Below are 19603 nucleotides of genomic sequence, written 5' to 3' on the forward strand. Positions count from 1 at the left end.
AAGGTCTCTTGTATGCAATGTTGCTAACATGTCGAACATAGGACAACCAACCAAACTGCTTTCATACAAATGTCTCTTATAACCAAGTGTCTCTTGTAACAAGATTTTACTGTGTTCTTTTTGAGGTCAAAACTTAGACAACAAGCAATACAAATGCGTGCTTGCCCCAATGGCAAAGCTTGACAAACGCTTTTGCGGTGTTCTGTTGTGGGTGTTTGGGAACACGTGACATTCTCGGCGCCTCCACTCCGAACAGCTGGCCTCAGGTGTGGCTCCACACTCGCATCCAGACAAAGAACGCTTCGTTTTTCGAACAAATTTAATAACTATAGTATAGACTGTACACAACACAGGGGTATGTACTTTACCCAGAACTTCGTACATAAGTTGCTCATTTTCATGGAGTGCAACCGCATTAAATACATATGTACAATCAATGCAACATGCCGTAGGGGAGCTAACCTTGGGAAATCCTTGCACATGCTCATTTCGAGTGCAATACAATCATGCTGCTGCTAAGTGAAAAGCAATACCCAACCCAAAACTGATGATTCCGCGAGAACAGTGCCTTGAGCCCCCTGGATCTAAACGTATGCAATCAAAGGAATGCAACATTTCACTAACATCGAGGTTCTAGAAGGCATGTTAATGAACACACGAAGGCTTTAAATATGGGTGGTTGGGCTTTGGCGATTGCAGCGACCTCTTCTTACAGCCAGACGCTACAAAATTGAGGCACAGAAGAAGCAAGCTCTAAATACCTTGAACGTAGCCATAAATGCAAAAATCTTCAGGAAAACTAACATAACATGAATGGACTATGCAAAGCCCATGCTAGCAAAGAGGAATTGAAAAATAACTGATAATGACCCAGTAGTTGAAGTTATAGGGCTTCCTGGTAAGTGGATAACGAAATAAAAAGAACTGCAAACACCAGATGTCCTTAGGCCTACACAAAGCAGAAAAATAGAAAAGTCCTGCCAAAATGACAGGCCAGCAATAAATGCCACCAAATAAACATTCGATATTGCAACTCTGACGGTTCGCTTTAAGTAAGCCCGGTGCAACAAGCTCATTCAATTGAGAAAATTAACCCCTCCTACTTATCCACTACATTTACAGATGACGCTTTAACGCAATAACAGATGCACTGACGTACACGTGCACAGTTGACCGATTCTCTACAAAAACTGATATTTTGGCCTCAAATGCTTGCACTTAGCCTTTAAATACTCCATCAACCTAAGATATTGTTCTAGTATAAGGAGCCATCAGAATGAATTGTAATATTTAAGCTGCTGCATAAGAAAATGCCAGCAGCAAAAACCATTCGGACTCCGAGAAATATATGCGCAGCTGTGCTTATAATTGTATAGTTGAGATTACAAGCTTACGATCACACACACAAAAAAAATGATTGCTCGCAAAAAATTGTTCAGAGACAATACTTGCATAGTACGTAACATACAAAATCAATGTGCTTCGTATGTTGCATCCGCCAAAAATAAATGCACACAATATACAGGCAATTCAAATGACGTGCTCAGATGTACCTCAACAACAGATAACCACTTAGTGGGAACAATACGGTGCTCCATTTTACAATGGCACAATCCGGTTCAGAGCGAAGCCATGACCATCAAATCAATCTGGGTGGAAGGGGGATATGCAAGGAAATGCAGACATACATGATTGTACCAATGCAAAAGATATCAGGCAAGCTTGAACGTGCGTTGCGGCACTGATGCATGGGCAGAGCCTTAACCTTCGCTGCTGTTTTTTCGCAATTCATAGTTTGCAAACTGTAGAGGCACTATTTAGAGTCAGCTGACGGAACAAGCATCCCCTCTGTTGTTCCGCCTGGTGACCAGCCATAGAATAAAAACAAACAGAGCGCAAGACACAACAAGCCTTTCTAAACAGCAGTCAACAAGCACTGCAGCAACTGTGCAAAACAAACAAGTGCTCGTGTCACCAGAAATGCAAAGTCCAGGCTGCAGCACCAGACATGTTTTCGTTAAGAGATTACACCGCAACAAAGATAGTATATTCTCAAAAAGATTTTGCACTAATTGATAGAAGATTGTACAAAGAGCAGCATAAAAATAACGGATGCAGACTGCCACCTGCACTCGGACAGTCACATGCAACAAGAACGTTCAAGCTCAATCGACGCAACGCTGGCAGTCAGGTTAGTGATTGAAAAATAGTGCGCGACTTCGACAACGACACAAAGGAAGAACAACGGGACAAGTCCCGTCGTTCTTCCTTTGTGTCGTTGTTGAAGTCGTGCTCTATTTTCCATCATAATGCACCAATTTGCCCAACAGCTGTGTTGAATGCAGCCAGGTTAGTGCTCTCACTGCAGCGCTAGGCAAACCCCAGAGGCCACCCCACTTCACACCAGCAAACAGGAACTGAAACCCCATTCAGGGAAAGCGCACTGTCCGTTTTTCGTAACTTGTCGGTGACGGCGACAAACAGTACGGGCTGCTTCGATAAATAACGATCGACACGCACGAACCTTCCAGCACGCATTGGCACAGAACAAGCGCTCGGCCGCTCAGACATTCAGGAGTGACGCGCTCCCGTCGGCCGCCGCACTGCTGCCATCCTGCAGCTGGCTGACCATGTTCTCGAGCTCCTTGACGCTCATCACGGACTGCTCGAACTTGTGCGTGACGAGCTGCCGGTAGAAGTGGACGGCGAAGATGACGAACACGATGGCCACGGGGATGAGGATGATGGTGGCGGCCAGGGCGGCGCCGCGGCTGTAGTCGAGGAAGACGACCCACGAGAGGATGGCGATCTCGGCCATGAAGAGCAGGATGCCGAAGACGGTGGAGAAGGCCCAGGCGGTCTCGATGTACAAGTGCATCTTCTCGTGCGGCGACTCGGAGACAGCGGCGATGCCGTGCACGCTGGCCACGGCCTCCAGGTTGGGCAGGATGCAGGTGGAGATCATGAGCGCCAGCATGTGCACCGACACCAGCAGCGTCGTGCACACGCTGAACGCGATCAGCAACTCCCACGGGATGTTCTTGCTCAACTGGATCTCCACCAAGGCCACCTGGGTCAGGGGAGATAGGAGGAGATGTTTGGGCCGGATTTCCTCTTCCCAAGGAATCGGTAAGGGCATGAGACATGACGATAACGAACACGTCATGGGTGCGAGTCATGGTACACCACTCTCCGTTATGAAAAGACTCATCATGATCCCAATCCAACAGAGTTACACAACAGAGAACACGCATATTTATCCTTCGAAGAAGACCAAGGCAGCACTAGTTTCACTGCAGCATTAAGTAAAAACCCCTACACTTACACCATACGAGCTGCTGTTTTTTTTTTTTTTTTAAGTTGAAAGTGTATAGGAAAGGTCGTCGTCCATATGTGGAAACCAATGGACTGATGATGATTACTGCGTGTGCATAATTAGCTGACACTGCAGATACGTCACCAAGAAATGATAGAGACCATGCAACAAAACAGTGGCGCCACTTCAAGTGGATAGTTTGTTAACTACGCGGCAGCAGGAGGTCAAGCACATAAACCCTGCGGTAGTTATGCAGAACACCAATATTGAGAAGTTGCACACAAACTGTTCCGTCGTGAACTTAAAAAGAGTTAACCTAATTACTTAGCAGAAACAAGTTCTTTTTTATTTTTAGAACAGCCACCACTTCATGATCAGCAAACACAATAGATACACAGTGTGCGTCACGTAAAGGAAGTGGTTGTTCACATTTTTGTTCAAGTATCCTCCCGTGTGGAAGACGAGTGTAAACTGTTCTTAACATAGTGCCGATAGAACCGAATAACAGCCAGCAAAGGGGACAAGGATTTTAAGTGGCAAACCATCGACCAGTTCAAGATCTCCGTCATTTGTGCCTACGATTTTCTCAGTGACCTACCGGAAAATTTCCGCAATAGCTGAAGACAGGAACACTTATTATAAATAAACTTCCAGTCTGTTTTCTGAATTTTTTGTTCATCAGGCAATCCTCTTCATACATGGGAATCTTGTGAGCCATTCCGAGCCGGGGAAATAAACGAGCATTTTATTGGCTACAAAGATCGTGTCACCCTTTCTTGTGCTGAATCAGCACCACGGGGATTATTTTTGAGCCATCAATTTTCTATCCCCCTTTGCAATTCTATCCCCTTTGCAATTTTCTATCCCTTTGCATTAAGACCTGCCTGTTGATGAGCATTGCAAACTGCTACCTCACATACCTTCTTTCTCTTTTCTTGTGCTTTTTAATTACATGGTTGCGCTGAATCAGCACAGCGAAAATTATTTCGCCCCATTGCATTTCTTTTATCACTTGCGGCGGCTACCAGAACTTACATGGGATTGAACTGCTGGCTGATCTGCAATTTCAACAGCTCACTTTAAGGAAGTCACCACTGCCAGTTATTTATGTAAACAAGAAAGTGTCCAATTACAGCACTTATCACCTCTCTTGGCATTGCATTTGATTTGCCCATGAGCAGTGTGCACTACGCAGAGAAGCAAACACAGCCAGACTTGTGCACGCACCTTTATAGATACAGGAATGGTGATAAAGATGCACTGATTTCATTTTTAGTGTAGTGGAAAAGTGGCAGATACAGAAGCACAAACACTGCAGCTGTCATTTTCAAGGTTACTTCCGTGTGCAGCAAACGCATCTCTCACTCAGAATCTCATTTATCTCAACTCTCAATTTGTTAAGCCAGTTTCATCAAACATGAGGACGTTGCTTTTTCCCGAAAGACGCATGTGCTGTTTCGTAAGTACGGGGGCCACAAGAACAAAACCAGCGTGCATCCCGACAGGCGCTTGTCTCAAGCAGTGGCACTAACATTCACAAGCAGACAGCACTGAAGTGAAATGAAAATGGGCCAAACCTGAATTGCAACGGCGTAAGACATCTGCTAGACAGATGCAGCGATCTTTGCCAGTGTTGTTGTGTGTTCTGACACATTCATTTTAAACGTTGAAAACGTTCTTAATCTTGAATATTTTGCACTCTTTTTCTCATTTGCGGCAATAAAAATCCAGAGCTTTCGATACTGGGAAATTCAGCTTGTCAGATTATATTGCTTGCCATGGCGAACGCTTGTCGGTAGGCAGCTGAGGCACACCTCTCCTGCCGCGACATGATGAGACGACGAGTCGATGGTGGCGCTGCCATGCAAGCTGTGCAAGCTCTTTAGGTGACCGTGTCACACAGTCCCTACCCATTATACACTGAGAGAACTAAACTCAGAAACAATAGCAGGGCAAGAATTGCTACAGTAAACATTAAACTCACAAATTTTGGGGTTTAACTAGCTGAACACCTTTAAAAATGAAGTCAAACCATTGCCATCAACAAATTGATTTACGAGAGATTCTTGTCTTGAACAATCACACTGTCATTCTAACCACGATACACAATAGCATGTTGACCCAAGCGTGCCAAAAAAATGTGTGTGCAGTTTCTAGAATTCCAACTAAAGTGAAATATTCTGCATTTATTTTTCTTTGCCAGATTTCACAAAAAGTTACTCTGTACAGCACTCTAATCCATGCCATTCCCTCACTCGGTGTCATGCTAAGGAGGGAGGAATAGCAGTGGTGTCGCCCCATAAGGCCCTTCACGAGATTATTGTTACTGGCAAACTTCACCCATTGTGCGCTATGTCTGTCACCGTGTAGCCTCCTGTGAAATTCAACGGCCACACAAAACATTCCAAGAGTTACAAGTGGGAACCGAATCCACGTCTCATGCATTAGAAATGGAAGCACTACCCGTTAAACCACTCATGGAAGATGACTGGTAGGCATTCAAAGGAATGACAACTGCTTGTACTGAACATACCGTACATGCTGGTGTCACCACAGATGGTATGAAATACATATTTATTATTGTAATCGTCATTCATGGCCTACTTCACCCACTTTACGGTATAGGCTCCGGACAGCGAAGTTTGCCGTGCGAGCGCAACGCCAGCTGCGACAGACACGCGCAACTCTGAGTCGGTCCCGCCGCGCCGACCGCCTTCAGCGCCAGTGAACGCAACTTAGCAAAAAACGTTTGTTATAAGGTTATTTGCGCGTATATGTACTACAAAGTGCAACAAAGCCATGCAAAATGTTACACAGTCGGGGGAAGCCTCCAAATAAAATGGGGCACTGATGAAATGCTGTCGCCTCGCTGCCGAGCCGTAGGCTAGCACAACTGGGAACCAAATGTGTTCAAGGCTTTGCATTCTCCCGCGGATTCTTCTACTCTGTTTTTTTTTTTCGCAGATACCGAGCATGGTTACTGAGTCTTGAAAGGCCCACATTAAGCGAGCGGATTACATGCTGCCGTGGTGTACGATCAGCTTGTTAGTAGCCTGGTTAGCAGGCGGTCGATACACATAATTGCGCTCTGAATTTGGTAACAAAGAGGGTCCCCAAGCACAGTTATAGCATTGTAGCTTTATCACCCAGCGGTTCTGCTCTGCTTCATCTAATATTCCACGTGCTTATACTGCCGCATTAAATTCATATAACCACACGTGGGGCACGGACACTTATAGGCGTTAATGTTCCCAAATGTTTCGCGAGCATTTGGATAGCATAAAATCACCACCTCTTCTTGCAAAAGAAACAATGAAATTGTTGTCTAAGCCACTGAAAAGCAAAGAAAAATAGAGCTAATACATGCCGCAATCAAAGTTGGAACAATATGTACACAGGAAAAAAAATTTCGCGTTCGGGGAGGAGGAGGACAAACTTTATTTATCCCATCCGTGATTGCGGTCACTCCGGACCAGTGAGGGGTGTACTCAGGGAACTTAATTTTTTCTCCCGTGACTTCTGTTGAAAAAGTGTTGACGGTAATAAAAGCGCTACTATTCCTTCCTAACGGAGGTCTCCTGCCGAACCCGTTGGCATGGAGAGAAAAAAAAATACCCGAATATGAATATTCCGTAATTTATTCCGATACCCCTATTAGATGTTCTGCTTACCCTCCTCATACCATCCCTGCCCAAAGGAATTTCATGTGATAGCCTTCTCGTGATGAGTTTCTTTTTTGGGGGCGTGTTTACATACTATATGCAACTAACGTACTGGGCTACAACTGGAAGCCCAAAAGTTTCTCGGCGAAGCGGGCACTTATTAACGTCCGCACTTTCTCTATACCCCAACAAACGTAAATTTCATACTGTTACATGTATGGAGCATCACATTTGGATCGAAGACCTATATGTAACTCCCGTGTGGTCCAGTTAGTAGTTCTGCAGGCGCATGCAAGAGCACTCACATGGATGGAATACCCCGCGCGGAAACATCGCGCAACGTCTGATATATTTGCAGACAAAGCCTCATCTTTTCAGGAGTGAACAATATAAATTACGTTTTCTTTTGAAGCGGAACATGCTGATCTTGAGAAAGGTTTGCCCCGCAGGCGGGCTGTACAAGCGTTTCTCTTGTGGGCATCACGCCTCTCATACGCGAGTTCAACCGAATAAATCTTTCTCCATTCACATGCACTATGAAGCAGGATTACTTTACAATCTCTTACTTCGTTTTAAGCCCAAAAGGGACGACTAATATGCTTAATCCGCGCTGCAAAAAGAAGAGCGCCCCCGAGCCAGCAGCGTACCGGCTTGCGGGGACCGACCCAGTGTTGCGCATACTGCCGAAGGGGGCGCTGGGTGTCGCGGGCTTTGTGTCGCCCTCTGGGCGCTGTCCGGAGCCTATAGCCTCTTACGCAGAGTCATTGTGCGTGGAGCATAGGGGCAAGTCACAAGTCGTGGAGGAAGTGGGGGGAAGCGAATTCAGTTCAACACAAATTTTTCTCAAAACTGCATCAATCGAAATGATCACCCAAGATCACTGTACATCAAACTGCACCATGTGCAAGTGTGCATGCTTGGTAGCAGCTCTTGATTACCCTTATTTGACCACTGGAGATGTGACCACTAGAGGTTGAGAGGTGACCACCTCCAGTGGTCAAGTAAGGGTGACATCATCCATCATGTGCCCACCACTTTGGGTCACCAGGCTCACTCAAGGCTTCACTCGCTACTCACTCGTGAGTGGTGATTGAGCTTCGCCACCGTTTTGTACAGGCGACTGCGAGTGCCGCACGAGCGGTGAGTGCGGGCGTCCATTGAGGTTGGGGGACTACCACTGGCAGACCACCACCACTACACTGGCAATCGTATCTACGTGCACAATTATCCCCCAAAGGACGGATTTTTAACCGGCTGTTGTAACCTGTACTAGCCGAGTGCTGTACACTTCGAAATAACGGGGAAACTTTCAGAGTCCGTCAACGAGAGCAAGCGTTGTGTGTACTGGCGCTCGTGCGCCAGCGGCCGGAAATCAAGACGAAGATAACGTTTTTACACAACGTTTGAATGTAATATGAATCCTTTAAGGAAGCAAAGGTAGGCTGGATGTCCAAAGAAAGCATGCTTAGTACCTTGCGAACAAAAGCATCAAGCAAGTCCGCCCGTGGTCTACACGGAAGCCGGGAATTGAAGCGAGGAAGCTTATCCCGCGTGTAAGTATTATTAGCGGCGAAACGGCGAAACGCAGATGCAGTGCAAAGAAACGGTACGAACCATCGCAAATCCGGACAGAAGAGCCGATGTCCTGCTGGAGGCCTTGAGTTTAGCCCTGCTCAGGTGGAGCCTCCTCCAGGACAGAGCGTTTATGTTGTTCTCCGGCTTGCTCATTTCCTTGACCAACGACTGAATGACCAGTTCCTGTATGACATTGGGACGGTCTCCAATCGAGTCAGTCCATAAAATCTCTGCCCCGGGAGGGAAATTCATGGGGAAGACAGCAGTTGAACACACACGCACGCGCGCGCGAGCGCACACACCGACAGACAAGCAAGCGGCTGGAAAGTCCAGTCGCCAAGTCGCAATTACTGAGCTCGCGACAGCATCCGCATCGGACTTGTTTACTATGTAGGCACGCTAAGATATGAAAGTGGCGATGACACGTATACGAAGCAGTTAAGCACAAGGAAGACCATCTTCTACACGCCCGCTCATGACATAGCCCTAGCAAACAGGGAAAGTAGTTAATTTGTGCCAAGAATTATTCGGCAAACCGCGACTCCGCGAGCAAGTTATCGATCAGCACGCACCAATCCTTACACTTGCCCGGTACACGTAGCGTAGACGTATATTTCGCTGTGTCTGGCTACATAAGGCACTTTCTGTGCTTTGAGCAGGAACAAAACTTCGATACAATTAATAGGCTTATCCTTGAGTCGTTCCAGAGCCAGACAGCGAGTGTTCGCGGTTCAGTGACTACCGTGCGGAACATAAGCGGAAGTCGGTGCATACGGGCGCGTGGGGAAAGCAGGCGGGGACAAATCACGTGACCCTGGGAAGGCGGTGTGAGCTATGTCGTCATGAAGCACACACTCGCGGTCACGCACGCACAGTAACAATACACTGCGGCTCTGTAAATTTGCTACGCGCTTCGCGTGCCATTTGCAGAAGTATTGTGAGCGAACTTCTGACGTTTTGGTGCTCCAAAAGAAGTCATGGAGGAAGAGACGGAGGAGCGGCGAAAGTTGGTGCGTATTGTTAAAGTGGCGTCCGAGGCATCTCCTTGTCGATGCATCGAAAGTGATGGTTGTTGAAAGCTTTGCAGCCATTTTGTCGAATTTCTTTTTTTTTTCTTTGCGTCCAACCAAACTTATGGGTGAAGTGTGTTCTATCGTCGACGCTAATTTCTTCCCACGTTCCGCGTAAGCCTTTCATCGCGCATTAGCGCACGCTGTTTTCATTGTGCACGGGACGCTTTGTCTGCACTACATCCCTACTAAAAGCGCCTACGCATAGTGCACAAGGAGTTTCGGTTAATTTTACACTGGTCTTGTTTTGTTTGCTGCAGTGCGGGATTACATTACGTTTAAAAGTTTTCGAGTACACCTAGGAACTCCTGCAGCTTCTTGCAAGGCTATGATAAGTCATCGCGGCTTGTGTTTGTTAAGCTCTAGTAGATAATTTCCTTGATCTCAGCGCTTCTCGCAAGGCTTTTTTGTCGCGTGCTCATGCTTGTTTGTTATGTCGCAGCTACTGTTGTCGAAAGCATGTTCATTACGTGTTCTTGTTTGTCCTAGTTACACGAATTTCGCTTCACAACCTGTCGTGTCACCTGTGCAGTGAGAGAGAGACCGTCAAAGCGTCAGGTGCATGTTGCGCGAAAAACACAACAAAGCAACGTGCTCGGGCTTGTAAACACCCCCCCCCCTTTCTTCCCCTCCTTCCTTCTTTTCCTTACTTTTTTTTTTGTATTAAGTGTGTCTGTCAGACTGCGTCGCAAACGCAATGACTTTAAATGCATGAAACTTCATTTGCCTTGCTTCTCCATAAGATATGATCTGTAACGTTGCATCATATCGGGCCGATATTCACAGGCATTGAGGCCGGTGCACATGGTCAAGTAAATTTGGGGGTCTATGCGACTTTTTTTTAGTAATAAATCCATGTGTTGCGTTTTTTGAAAGTAATCCTGACACCATCCGTGTCAGGAGACACTAACCGTGCGCTAACGCGAAGGCAATCGCGTTAGCGCACGGTTCTGGCTCCGGTTAGGTTAGGAACCTGCCAAGCCCCCTCCCCATGTCAAGCGCGTCTGCCCCAACACGCCCAGACGCGCGGACAAACTCCGCGGAAATACACGCATACAAGTTTACTGTAGAATTGGCGACTCGGCTGCTTTGGAAAACGACACTGGGCGGCTGCATTCTCTTCTTAGCTTTCCGCGTGGTTTATCGCGTGTTGTGCCCCCGGCAGAAACTTTTGTGCGCCGTTTCCAACTTTCAAACTGGAGAATTGTACTGCGGGCTGGCGGCGTTGGTACGGGGTCGAGCTGGAACTTTGTAGTTTTGTATTGACGTTCGTTTATTGAGTTGTACAAAATTCTTCTTTTCTAACCAAACCAATCTATGTAGAAGGATAAAAAAATATATCGCTGTGGTGGACACTTTGTGTCGCAGCGGGGGGGACAAACAGGCTACCGAGCTTTCTTGTTTAGTTAGGCTTTTCCAGCTGCTGCAGTTTGGTTTATACCTCCCTCCCCTCGGCGTGGAGCGGCCGCGTCGTAAACCGGAGTGCTCCCCTACGACGCCGCGTTTTCAGGGGCTTTCATGTTGCCGCCTCTTCAGATGTATTCGGTGGCCGTATACATACCATGCTCGCGCTGCTGCTGTTGGCGCTGCCGTAGTTGGTGTATTTATCGAACAAAATTGCCTAGTAACCGCTTTGAAGGTAGTTAAATGAGCTGTTCCTGTAGACCCTGTAACCTAAATTCGTAAAAATTAGTCAGCTTCGTATACCGTACGTTCTCTTTATTATTTGGTGAGAGCCATAATACGTTTTAAAGATGTGTTATTTAAAAAAAAACATTGTTTTGCGGCCAATAATAAAGTTGTACATAATAAAACTTCCAGCTAGGGCTAATTGATCACATAATTGTGCATTAACTGGCTCAACAGGTTTATTGCGTGTTTTTCATTTGTTTTTCTTTATTGCTGTTTCGCGTTTTAAGCTGGAAAAAAAGGAAGGGCTTTCACTACATTCTTGCTAAAAAAGTACACATCACTCGTGTTTGGAGCGCCGTTGTTTTGAAATGAGTTGTTTCCTCGATTAACTAGTTCTGACAGTCCTCGTTGCCATTTATCTGTATGCAACTATCTCTCCAGCTTGTGAACAGTCATGTTCTCTTGAAGCACGACCGGCTTCAAGAGAACAGCAAACATGAAACATTAGAACATCAGAACGAAAAAGCCGGACAGCCCAATCCTTCTCCTTCTATATAGTTTGGGGGGAAAATTGGGGGGGGATGCTGTTGCTGAGGTTTGTAGGCCCCGCAAGTGTTAGTCCTGAGAACTTGCCTAATTTACTATAGCTACAAAAAAAAAAACATTTAATTGTGTCGTCCTAAACCAAAACTGCCTGAACAAGCTGTGGTCTACCTTGATTTCTTGACCGTGTTTTACAACGTTTATGTAGCTCTCCTGAAAAATGTGCACTGGGGGACTAGTGCCTGTCCAGTATTTCTGCAGATGTTCCTTTCATTTCATCCAATATTTGCTGCCTGGCCAACAGCCGATAGCTTGGGATGTACCGGACTAAGCTTCTGCAACAAGGCAACCTGTCTGTGGAGCTACTAAGCTCGGAAAGAAAACTCGCAAAAATTGTTTAGGGAGCTGAAAGCATTGTCTGTTTATGCTGATAACCAGCATTTCTTTCTTAACTTTTAAGTTAATGAGTTACTTTCTATATTTTCCCATTATGTGCACAGAAAAATGATGGTGACTGGCAGTTTTTACTTCCGTTCAAGGTGTACAGGTATCGACACCCATTTCTACCGCCAATTCTGTTTCTGAGTGAATTATTTTTTCGCAGTGTTGACTTTTTTTAGCGTTTTTGTCACCTTTTTTTAACGGTGCAGCAGAAGTTGTTCGAGCTAGAAATAGGCTTTCGTAACATCCAAAATAGCCTGAGGCTTGTGCCTGGGAAAAAAAAATGTAGCCAGAATTGATAATGCTTTAGGTATTCCGAAAATAGAGGAACGGTTTTTTTTAGCGTAGATTCTGATTATTGGACTAGAAGTTTAATAATTAGGATAAAGACTTGTGCTCAACGCTTCGCAGCGCGCGCAAGCAGAAACGGGCGAAAGTAATGAAAAACTGCAACTGCGGTGTAGCAGACGACAAATTGGGATCCGACGTTTACACCTTACGTCATGAGTTACAGTCGTCATTCAAAGACGTTTCCGGCGTTGTCTGTTTGGGCGGAGCGATTTCGCACCGCGAGTTTAATATATTACTGAGCGAAAAAAAAAAAAGCAATTGCAAACATTTAGTGTGAGGCCAAATTCGACGGAAGAGCATAATCGTCTGCGCAGGACCTTGCGAGGTTCGGCGTGCGTTCGCTAGGTGGCGGCACCTGTCCTGACGACATTTTTTTGTACTGCTGCTGTTGCGTTGCTGTTTCCCCCAATCAAAACATCGCGCCCATGACAGACGATCATGGCGGATTCCGATGTGAATACCGAAAAAGACCCTGCAGAGTCGACGTCGCTCACGTCCAAGGTATACCAGCCAGCCGCAACTCGGCCATATGCTTTCCAAAATCGCAAGCGACCGGTGACGTCCATCCCAACCGTCGCCCTGCCGTGCCGACTGCTGCTGCTCTGGGATCGTGTACGCGACGCGATCGCGCTGGGCTGAGGACGGATACTTTTGCCTAAAGCTAGTTGCTGTGTTTACTTTCGGAGTGTCCCAGGTGCTGCGGCGTGGCAAGCCATTTTTCTGCTCTCACCCCGAACGCTGGCAAAGTTTGCGGTTGTCGCGCTTCCTGGTTCGTCTCGGGCAGCGTGATCCGGGTTTCTCTTGAATACCAGCTGTTCAGTGCATCGGTGCACTAGGCTTGGCACGCACCAAGCTCTCCGCTTTCGCCTAGCGCCCTTTTTCTCTTGCGATTGTTTTTCTCGCCAGCTGCGCTAGCGTCTGCCGAGTCTTAAAAACGGCGTCAAGTGAGCAGCTCCCGACGAGAGCGCCTTCATTCGCGGGAGTGGCTCAGTTGATACTTGCCTCTTGCGATCCTGCTATCTCGCTCGACCCGACATCAGGTTTCGCATTTTACGAGGCGCTCTGGCATCCTTTTTGTTCTGATTGCCCTCGTGTTTTTCTTTCTCTCCGTGCGCGTTAATAGCGGGTGAAAGAACGGCGGCACTACACGGAGGACTGCCTTCAAGACGACGAGATCGAAGGCCGCAGGATGTTCACCGTCGAAGATAAAGTGACCAGCCCCGCGTTCACCTGCTCGTTCGTCAAGGAGATGAAAGGGGAAGGTGAGACGCGCTGCTGTCACTGTTGCTTTCATTGACAGGCGCGCCTGGTGTGTGTGTGTGGCACCCTCCCTGTCGTTTCTTTTGCCCGTCCTGTTTGCGGACCGTGTATGTAGGTCACTGTGTGCGTATGCTTGTCAAAGAGAGAGAAACTAAAGGTTGTATTTACCCAAGGCTCTCGTAGCTGCTTTCAGAGAAACTAAAGGTTGTATTTACCCAAGGCTCTCGCAGCTGCTTTCAGCCATGTCCTCATGTATACTCTTTCACATTAGCGGTAGCCAGACGTCCGCAAGAAAAAAAGAAATTTTTAGCGCCTTGCAGAAACTAGCTGAACAGATATGTGTGGTTTTGAGCGGCACTCCAGATCTCGGAACTGCAGTTTACGGTGTTGGGCTTGCTACATTCGGCTATCGGCGGTGAGCCGTTATTTCTGGCACACATATCTTGCCCTGAAGTATCTTCAAGAGCATGGCTTTGAGCACCTTTCACATTAGTGGTAGCCAGAAGTTTGCAAGAAAAAAAATTCTTAGTGCCCTGCAGAAATTAGCTGAACAGATATGTGTGGTTTTGAGCGGTGCTGCAGACCTGAAACTGCAGTTTACGGTATTGCGCTTGCTACATTCGTCTTATCGGCTTAGTGCTAGAAAAGTACTAACCTGTGGCGCGCCGTTATTTCTGACAGACTTTACCCTGAAGTATCTTCAAGAGCATGGCTTTGAGCACCCCATCCTTTTCAAGAGCAAGGCAAACATGGGAATGAGGCAAGTGGCCATCATCTGTTTCTTGGCGTTCGCTGTCATTGGTTTTTGCATGTTTGAGTCACATTTTTGCCCTGTTTCTCTGGCTACCAAAGAATGCATCCACGCTTTAATATGTTAAGCTCTCATAGTACCTAAGGGCTGCTGTAAGTCGCATTGATGCGCTTGTAGATCAAGCTTGCTCATTGTGTAAGGCACACTAAAACAATGAAATGTTTTTTGTGTGCTTTATGCATTCACCTGGCTCAGTGTGGGTGCGCACACTGGCACAATCCTCTCAGCTTGGTGAAAAATGTGTTGAGCGAAATTCCACGACAAAATTGCTATTGTTTTTTTATATTGTTGCTAGTTTTTACCATTGTTGTTGGGTTTGCCTTTATTGCAGGTTGCCGAGCCACAACTTCACATGTAATGATGTCAGACAGTGTGTGGGTAAGTGCTGCATAGCCAATTCATCTGTTTGTTTAGTTTTTTAAATCAAGATTACCTGCACTACAGAGTGCACTTGTGCGCAGTGTGCATATGTGCACACTGTGGTTGTAACACTATCAAGGTGGCAGCAGCAACAGAGTGCACTTAAACCGCATGTGCAAATGTGCACACTGTGGTCGTAACACCATCAAGGTGGCAGCGGCAACGGAGTGCGCTTAAATCGTATGTGCATCTGTGCACGCTGTGGTTGCAACACCATCAAGATGGCAGCGGCAACAGAGTGCACTTAAACAGCATGTGCACTTAAACCATATGTGCACACTGTGGTCGCAACACCATCAAGGTGGCAGCGGCAAACATTTTAGTCACCGAGTAACCTTTCTCTTTCAACCTAATGCCGTCACATTTGGTATATCAGTTGTCTATGTATGGCACACGTGCCCAGTAAAAACTAGCTTGAGCTTTGGAAATTCAGGGCGATGTTTTTTGGGTCCTGTGTGTGGAGTGTAACTTTAATGTGCCCCTCACCCCATGTCTTCTAAAAATGATTCATGAAACCATGCTGAATTGAAAGTTTGCTTTGAAAGAAGAAAAAAAAAAGGATTTTGGTTTAGTTCTTCAGTGGAGGCAGTCCTTTCATGGCATGAAGCAGAGTATTGGACATGATTAGCAGGCACATCAAATAGATGTCAATAGTGTCACGTGCATAGCATTATTTGATTCTGTTATTAACTGATAGCCAGCTTTGGTAGGCTATAATTTGACCACAGGTCAAACCCGTGTTTTTTTTTTTTTTTTTTTTTTCTGCTGTGTTGCTTTTAGGGGCTCCAGTTAGGACAACGAAGATAGTGCACACTTTAGCTGGTAGATTTGGAAGTTCATAGCACAGTCCATTCTTGTTTGATTGGAATGACACTGCTATAACTAAGAAGTGTTGCCTTAAAGGGCAGATTGTACTGTAATGGGATACAGTAGGGGCAACAAGATGGCGAATAGTTTGTATGTTGACTCCATGCAAAAAGGTGGGATAAGGAATTCGGGATATCGCGTATGAAGCATAGTACTACCTAGTAAGGTAATTGACCTGTGTAACAACATCGTCACGGTTTCTGTTATTGTATTCGTGATTTCGGTTGGGAGACCACTGAAGTAGAATTGATTTCATTTTGAGGAGTTGGTATGGCAATGTGGCCTCCAAATACAGCACTTGTGTCCACATGATGAGTTCAAAGGATTTTCCAGGCAAGCTAGGCTTTCTTGTGTCGGCAACATTTTCGGTATGCGGCTGCTTAAAACTTTCAAGGCTTGAAAGTTGTACTTTCTAAGGGAAAAGCTATGCCGTAAAATTTTTCGTTACGGTGCCAGAGGCCATGGGACACGAAAACTCAAAAGGGCGGCTTGCAGACAGCTATTGCCACCTGGCATATTTATCGGCAAATCCTCTTTCAGTTTCAGTTTCGATTGTTTGCATTTCAAGAGCAGAGGCGGCATTGCGAGCGAAATTCGAACCGAAGGTAGCTCTGAGTTGGTCAGAAGTGGTGTGCACTTACCGCTGGCTGCACCCCGCAAAGGCTGTCTATTGTTGCTGGGACTCCAGCAGCTCCTGCTGCTGTTTTTTCTGACCCCAGCAACAGTGACAACTCTAGCAATGACATGGGATCATGATATTTTAGTTCCGATGAAGCAGGTATTTGAGTGCAGGGAAGTGTCACGAGGACACGCCCCCTTTTCGCCCCTGTACAACACCAGCCGAAAAGGATGGAGAAGAGAAGGAATTGCAAGATCTGCTATGAGAAACAAAGGCACAAAGCAGAACGAATGTCTTCTGCGCCACTTGCAATGTTTACCCTTGCTTTCTGCTGGCGCATGACTGCATCTCTGAGTGGCACAGCGGTCAATGCTGCTAGATTCACGAGCCTTCAGAAATCTAGAACATGGTGTGCAGGATTGATGTATATATTGAATGATAGCTAAGGAACATAGGAACAACTTGTGTATTTCATATTTCCTAAAATCATTCTCTGGCTTTGTAAATCTCCTCTATTTCTGTTGGGCTTATACTTTTTTGTGCAGTTTTTTGTTTTTTTGACAACTAAACTCTGAGTAATTGTACCTCTCACAAAACAGCTTCTATGCATTTGACAGGGCAAAGTATAAGCTACAATTTGATGTATAATAACAATGCTAAACATGTCCAGTTGCTCAAGAGTAGAAAAAATTTGTGGAAGCACCCAAAATTGGTCATTTTTCTGCCGTAACGAAAGAGTTAAACTTTCTTAAGAACAGCACCAGATGCAGCTTGCTTCAAATGGCACCGGGCGTTTAGAGTCTCATGCAGTGAAAAAGCCACTCTCCGTATCTCTTTATCCTTACGGAAACTGTGACCTTGAGAATACTTAGCTGTGTGCGATGTGCCCCTTGTCATTGCCAGGAAGCCGCCGGATCCTTGACGTCATGGATGTGACGACCCAGAAGGACATTGAGATGACCATGAAGGACTGGTGCCGCTACTTTGAGAACCCCAACAGGGACAAGCTGCTCAACGTGATCAGCCTTGAGTTCAGCCACACCAAGCTGGAGAACTACGTGGAGTCGCCCAGTCTGGTGAGCTGCTCCCCTCCTCCTCCTAGAGGCCAACTGCACTCAAATTTCCCCTCAACCAAATTTATTTTCAATGCGTAGTAAGTACCCCCAAATCAGCTGGGACACAAGTGGCAGCCCCGTGAAACGCCTCGTTAATCAGTCAGAAGCGTTCAAAAAAGCTCCGCCGCAGACCACACTGCACCTGCCGGCGGATCGTGTAAACAGCCATGACGCCCCTGTGACGTTCCAGCTGAGGGGGGCTTCTTCCTCTGGCCAGCCACGCAGTCGGAGAACCGGTCAAGCTTTGCTGCGCACGCTTCACCCATATGCTGGCCCTTGTGCACGTAGAGCTGCGCGCAGACTTTCTCCCGAGCTGGTGACCGTCCGGCCGCTCGCTGGACAGCTGCAACGTCACTGCAATGGCCGCGCTCTCCTCGGTTTCGGTTTCAAAATTGCAGATTTTTGCTGGCTGTTCGCGGCGTCCCTGCGCGCATTTCGGCTGTTGTATTTTGCATGTTGCTTTCTTTTTAAGCAGACTGTACGAAAATAGAGTTTTGAAGAGGTCGAAATTTTGAGTGCAGTTGGCCTTCCTAATGGCGGAAGAGTCACTGGTGCTCTTGCAAAAGGGCGTTGTGCTCTGTTCGAGAAGTAGGATCGTGCTATTCCTGGCAACAAGGAGAGATGCCACTGAAAGCACCCGATTTCTGCATCTCCTTGGCTGCTCATGCCATTTGACGTTTACAAGCAGTGCTCAGCCACAAACAAGCTCAGGACACCTTTAAGGATGTTTGAATGGGCCTAGATGATTGACATCATCTGTATTTTGAGGTTGTAAATATGGTGAGAGCAGCACAAGCAACCGCAGTTTCCTGTTTCATTACCTTCGAGTAGTCGCTTGGCTAGGCTGACTGTGTAGGAGCAGGGGTGAGACAGCTGCGCATATTGCGCAGATTGGATACAAATTTGTTTTCCTGCGCCAGGCTGCTCCAAAAGCTTGAAAATTGCGAAAATTGCGCCAAACTGATCCAAAACAGTCTGAGAGCCAAGGATTTTAACGCTCCTGTCAGTTTCAGTGGGGGAAAATGCTTACTGACGGCATTATTTTCCAGCACCCCCAATGTGATGGTGTTTGTAAAGGTTCAATTGATTGATCATTCAACAAAAAACCGGCATAAAATTGTCCCCGAGATAGTTTTTTCAAAAGTCACAATGTCAGGTTGCACATGTGCGTTTGTACAGTTTTCCCATCGAAAACCATTGCAAAGTCGTTTAAAAAAAATACTTATGTGTCCTGAGGCATCGAACTACTTGTGCAAGTTGATGAAAAAAAAACGGTAATTTTTGGAGCGCCGTATCTCCGGAACGATCTTACTGGGCGCTGCCATCTTTGTGTGGTGAAGATATGAAAACGTGTCCTCCGGGCGAAGCATTTGCTTGTGGTTCAGGCAGAGTGCTCTTCGCCGATTTCTACCTTAGTTTTAGTTATGGGGGTAACTGGGTTATTATTTATTCATTTGATCTGTTGCGGGTACGTGGCGGGACTCAAAAGACGGGAGTTCATAAAAAACAACCCACGAATTCGCCGTGTTTTGGCTTCGAGTGTGAGGCCAGCGCGGGCTTGAAGTGAAATTTCGGACTCATTGTGGTGTTATAAATACCTGAGTTATTGCCGCCTTTCACAGCGAGTTTGCGAGCAGCGGGAATGGGACGATCGACGGTCGAGGCTACATCGAGGACGATCGAGGCTACATCGAGGACAATCGAGGCTACATCGCCGCAAAATGTTCAAGCAGTGTCTGATAGCAGGACGGGCTATTATTTCACGCTAGTAATAATGGTTCATTTATCTGAAGTGAAATTTATTGCCAGGAGGGAGGCGGCTAAACATACCAGCGTTACTCAAATTAGTATCGTAGTGAATGTGCGCCTTGGGGATTGAAATGGAAGGGCTGGTGGGATGTGACAACTGTCACCTCACTTT

General features: G+C 46.4%; 2 protein-coding genes across 5 annotated transcripts in view; one reads left to right on the top strand and one right to left on the bottom strand.

Annotated features, from left to right (window-relative positions):
- Positions 1-301: 301 nt before the first annotated feature.
- Orai (calcium release-activated calcium channel protein orai) lies at positions 302-9297 on the bottom strand. Of its 3 annotated transcripts, none has more exons than XM_077676557.1 (3): positions 9136-9297; positions 8593-8736; positions 302-3070 (listed from the first exon to the last, which is right to left on the bottom strand). In XM_077676557.1, exons 2-3 carry the CDS (start codon positions 8704-8706, stop codon positions 2564-2566), a joined length of 621 nt encoding a protein of 206 aa, XP_077532683.1. In that variant the 5' UTR covers positions 8707-8736; positions 9136-9297; the 3' UTR covers positions 302-2563. The 3 variants fall into 3 exon arrangements, with proteins under 3 accessions (XP_077532683.1, XP_077532682.1, XP_077532681.1); XM_077676556.1 differs by having other exon boundaries at positions 9126-9297; XM_077676555.1 differs by lacking the exon at positions 9136-9297 and having other exon boundaries at positions 8593-9119.
- Positions 9298-9375: 78 nt separating this feature from the next.
- Positions 9376-19603, top strand: part of Kdm2 (Lysine demethylase 2) — a 52525-nt gene continuing 42297 nt past the window's right edge. The window contains exons 1-5 of one of the 2 annotated variants that reach the window (XM_077676554.1): positions 9376-9563; positions 13714-13852; positions 14532-14610; positions 14993-15039; positions 17471-17643. In XM_077676554.1, the coding sequence (XP_077532680.1) occupies positions 9531-9563; positions 13714-13852; positions 14532-14610; positions 14993-15039; positions 17471-17643 (471 nt within the window). In that variant the 5' untranslated portion in view covers positions 9376-9530. Of the gene's footprint in view, positions 9564-12939; positions 13092-13713; positions 13853-14531; positions 14611-14992; positions 15040-17470; positions 17644-19603 lie in introns of those variants that run through there. The other variant, XM_077676553.1, reaches the window with a different exon arrangement.

Source organism: Haemaphysalis longicornis, unplaced genomic scaffold (assembly GCF_048455015.1).
Source record: "Haemaphysalis longicornis isolate Haplotype H1 unplaced genomic scaffold, Haemaphysalis longicornis Haplotype H1 scaffold_7, whole genome shotgun sequence".
In the NCBI taxonomy this organism is placed as follows: Eukaryota; Metazoa; Arthropoda; class Arachnida; order Ixodida; family Ixodidae; genus Haemaphysalis; species Haemaphysalis longicornis.

Coding starts and splice junctions, on each gene's coding strand:
- Orai (XM_077676555.1), bottom strand. CDS start 8,805: ATGAATTTCCCTCCCGGGGCAGAGATTTTATGGACTGACTCGATTGGA. Junction 3,071..8,592: donor TTCTGTCCGGATTTGCGATG/GTTCGTACCGTT, acceptor CCCCTGACCCAG/GTGGCCTTGGTGGAGATCCA.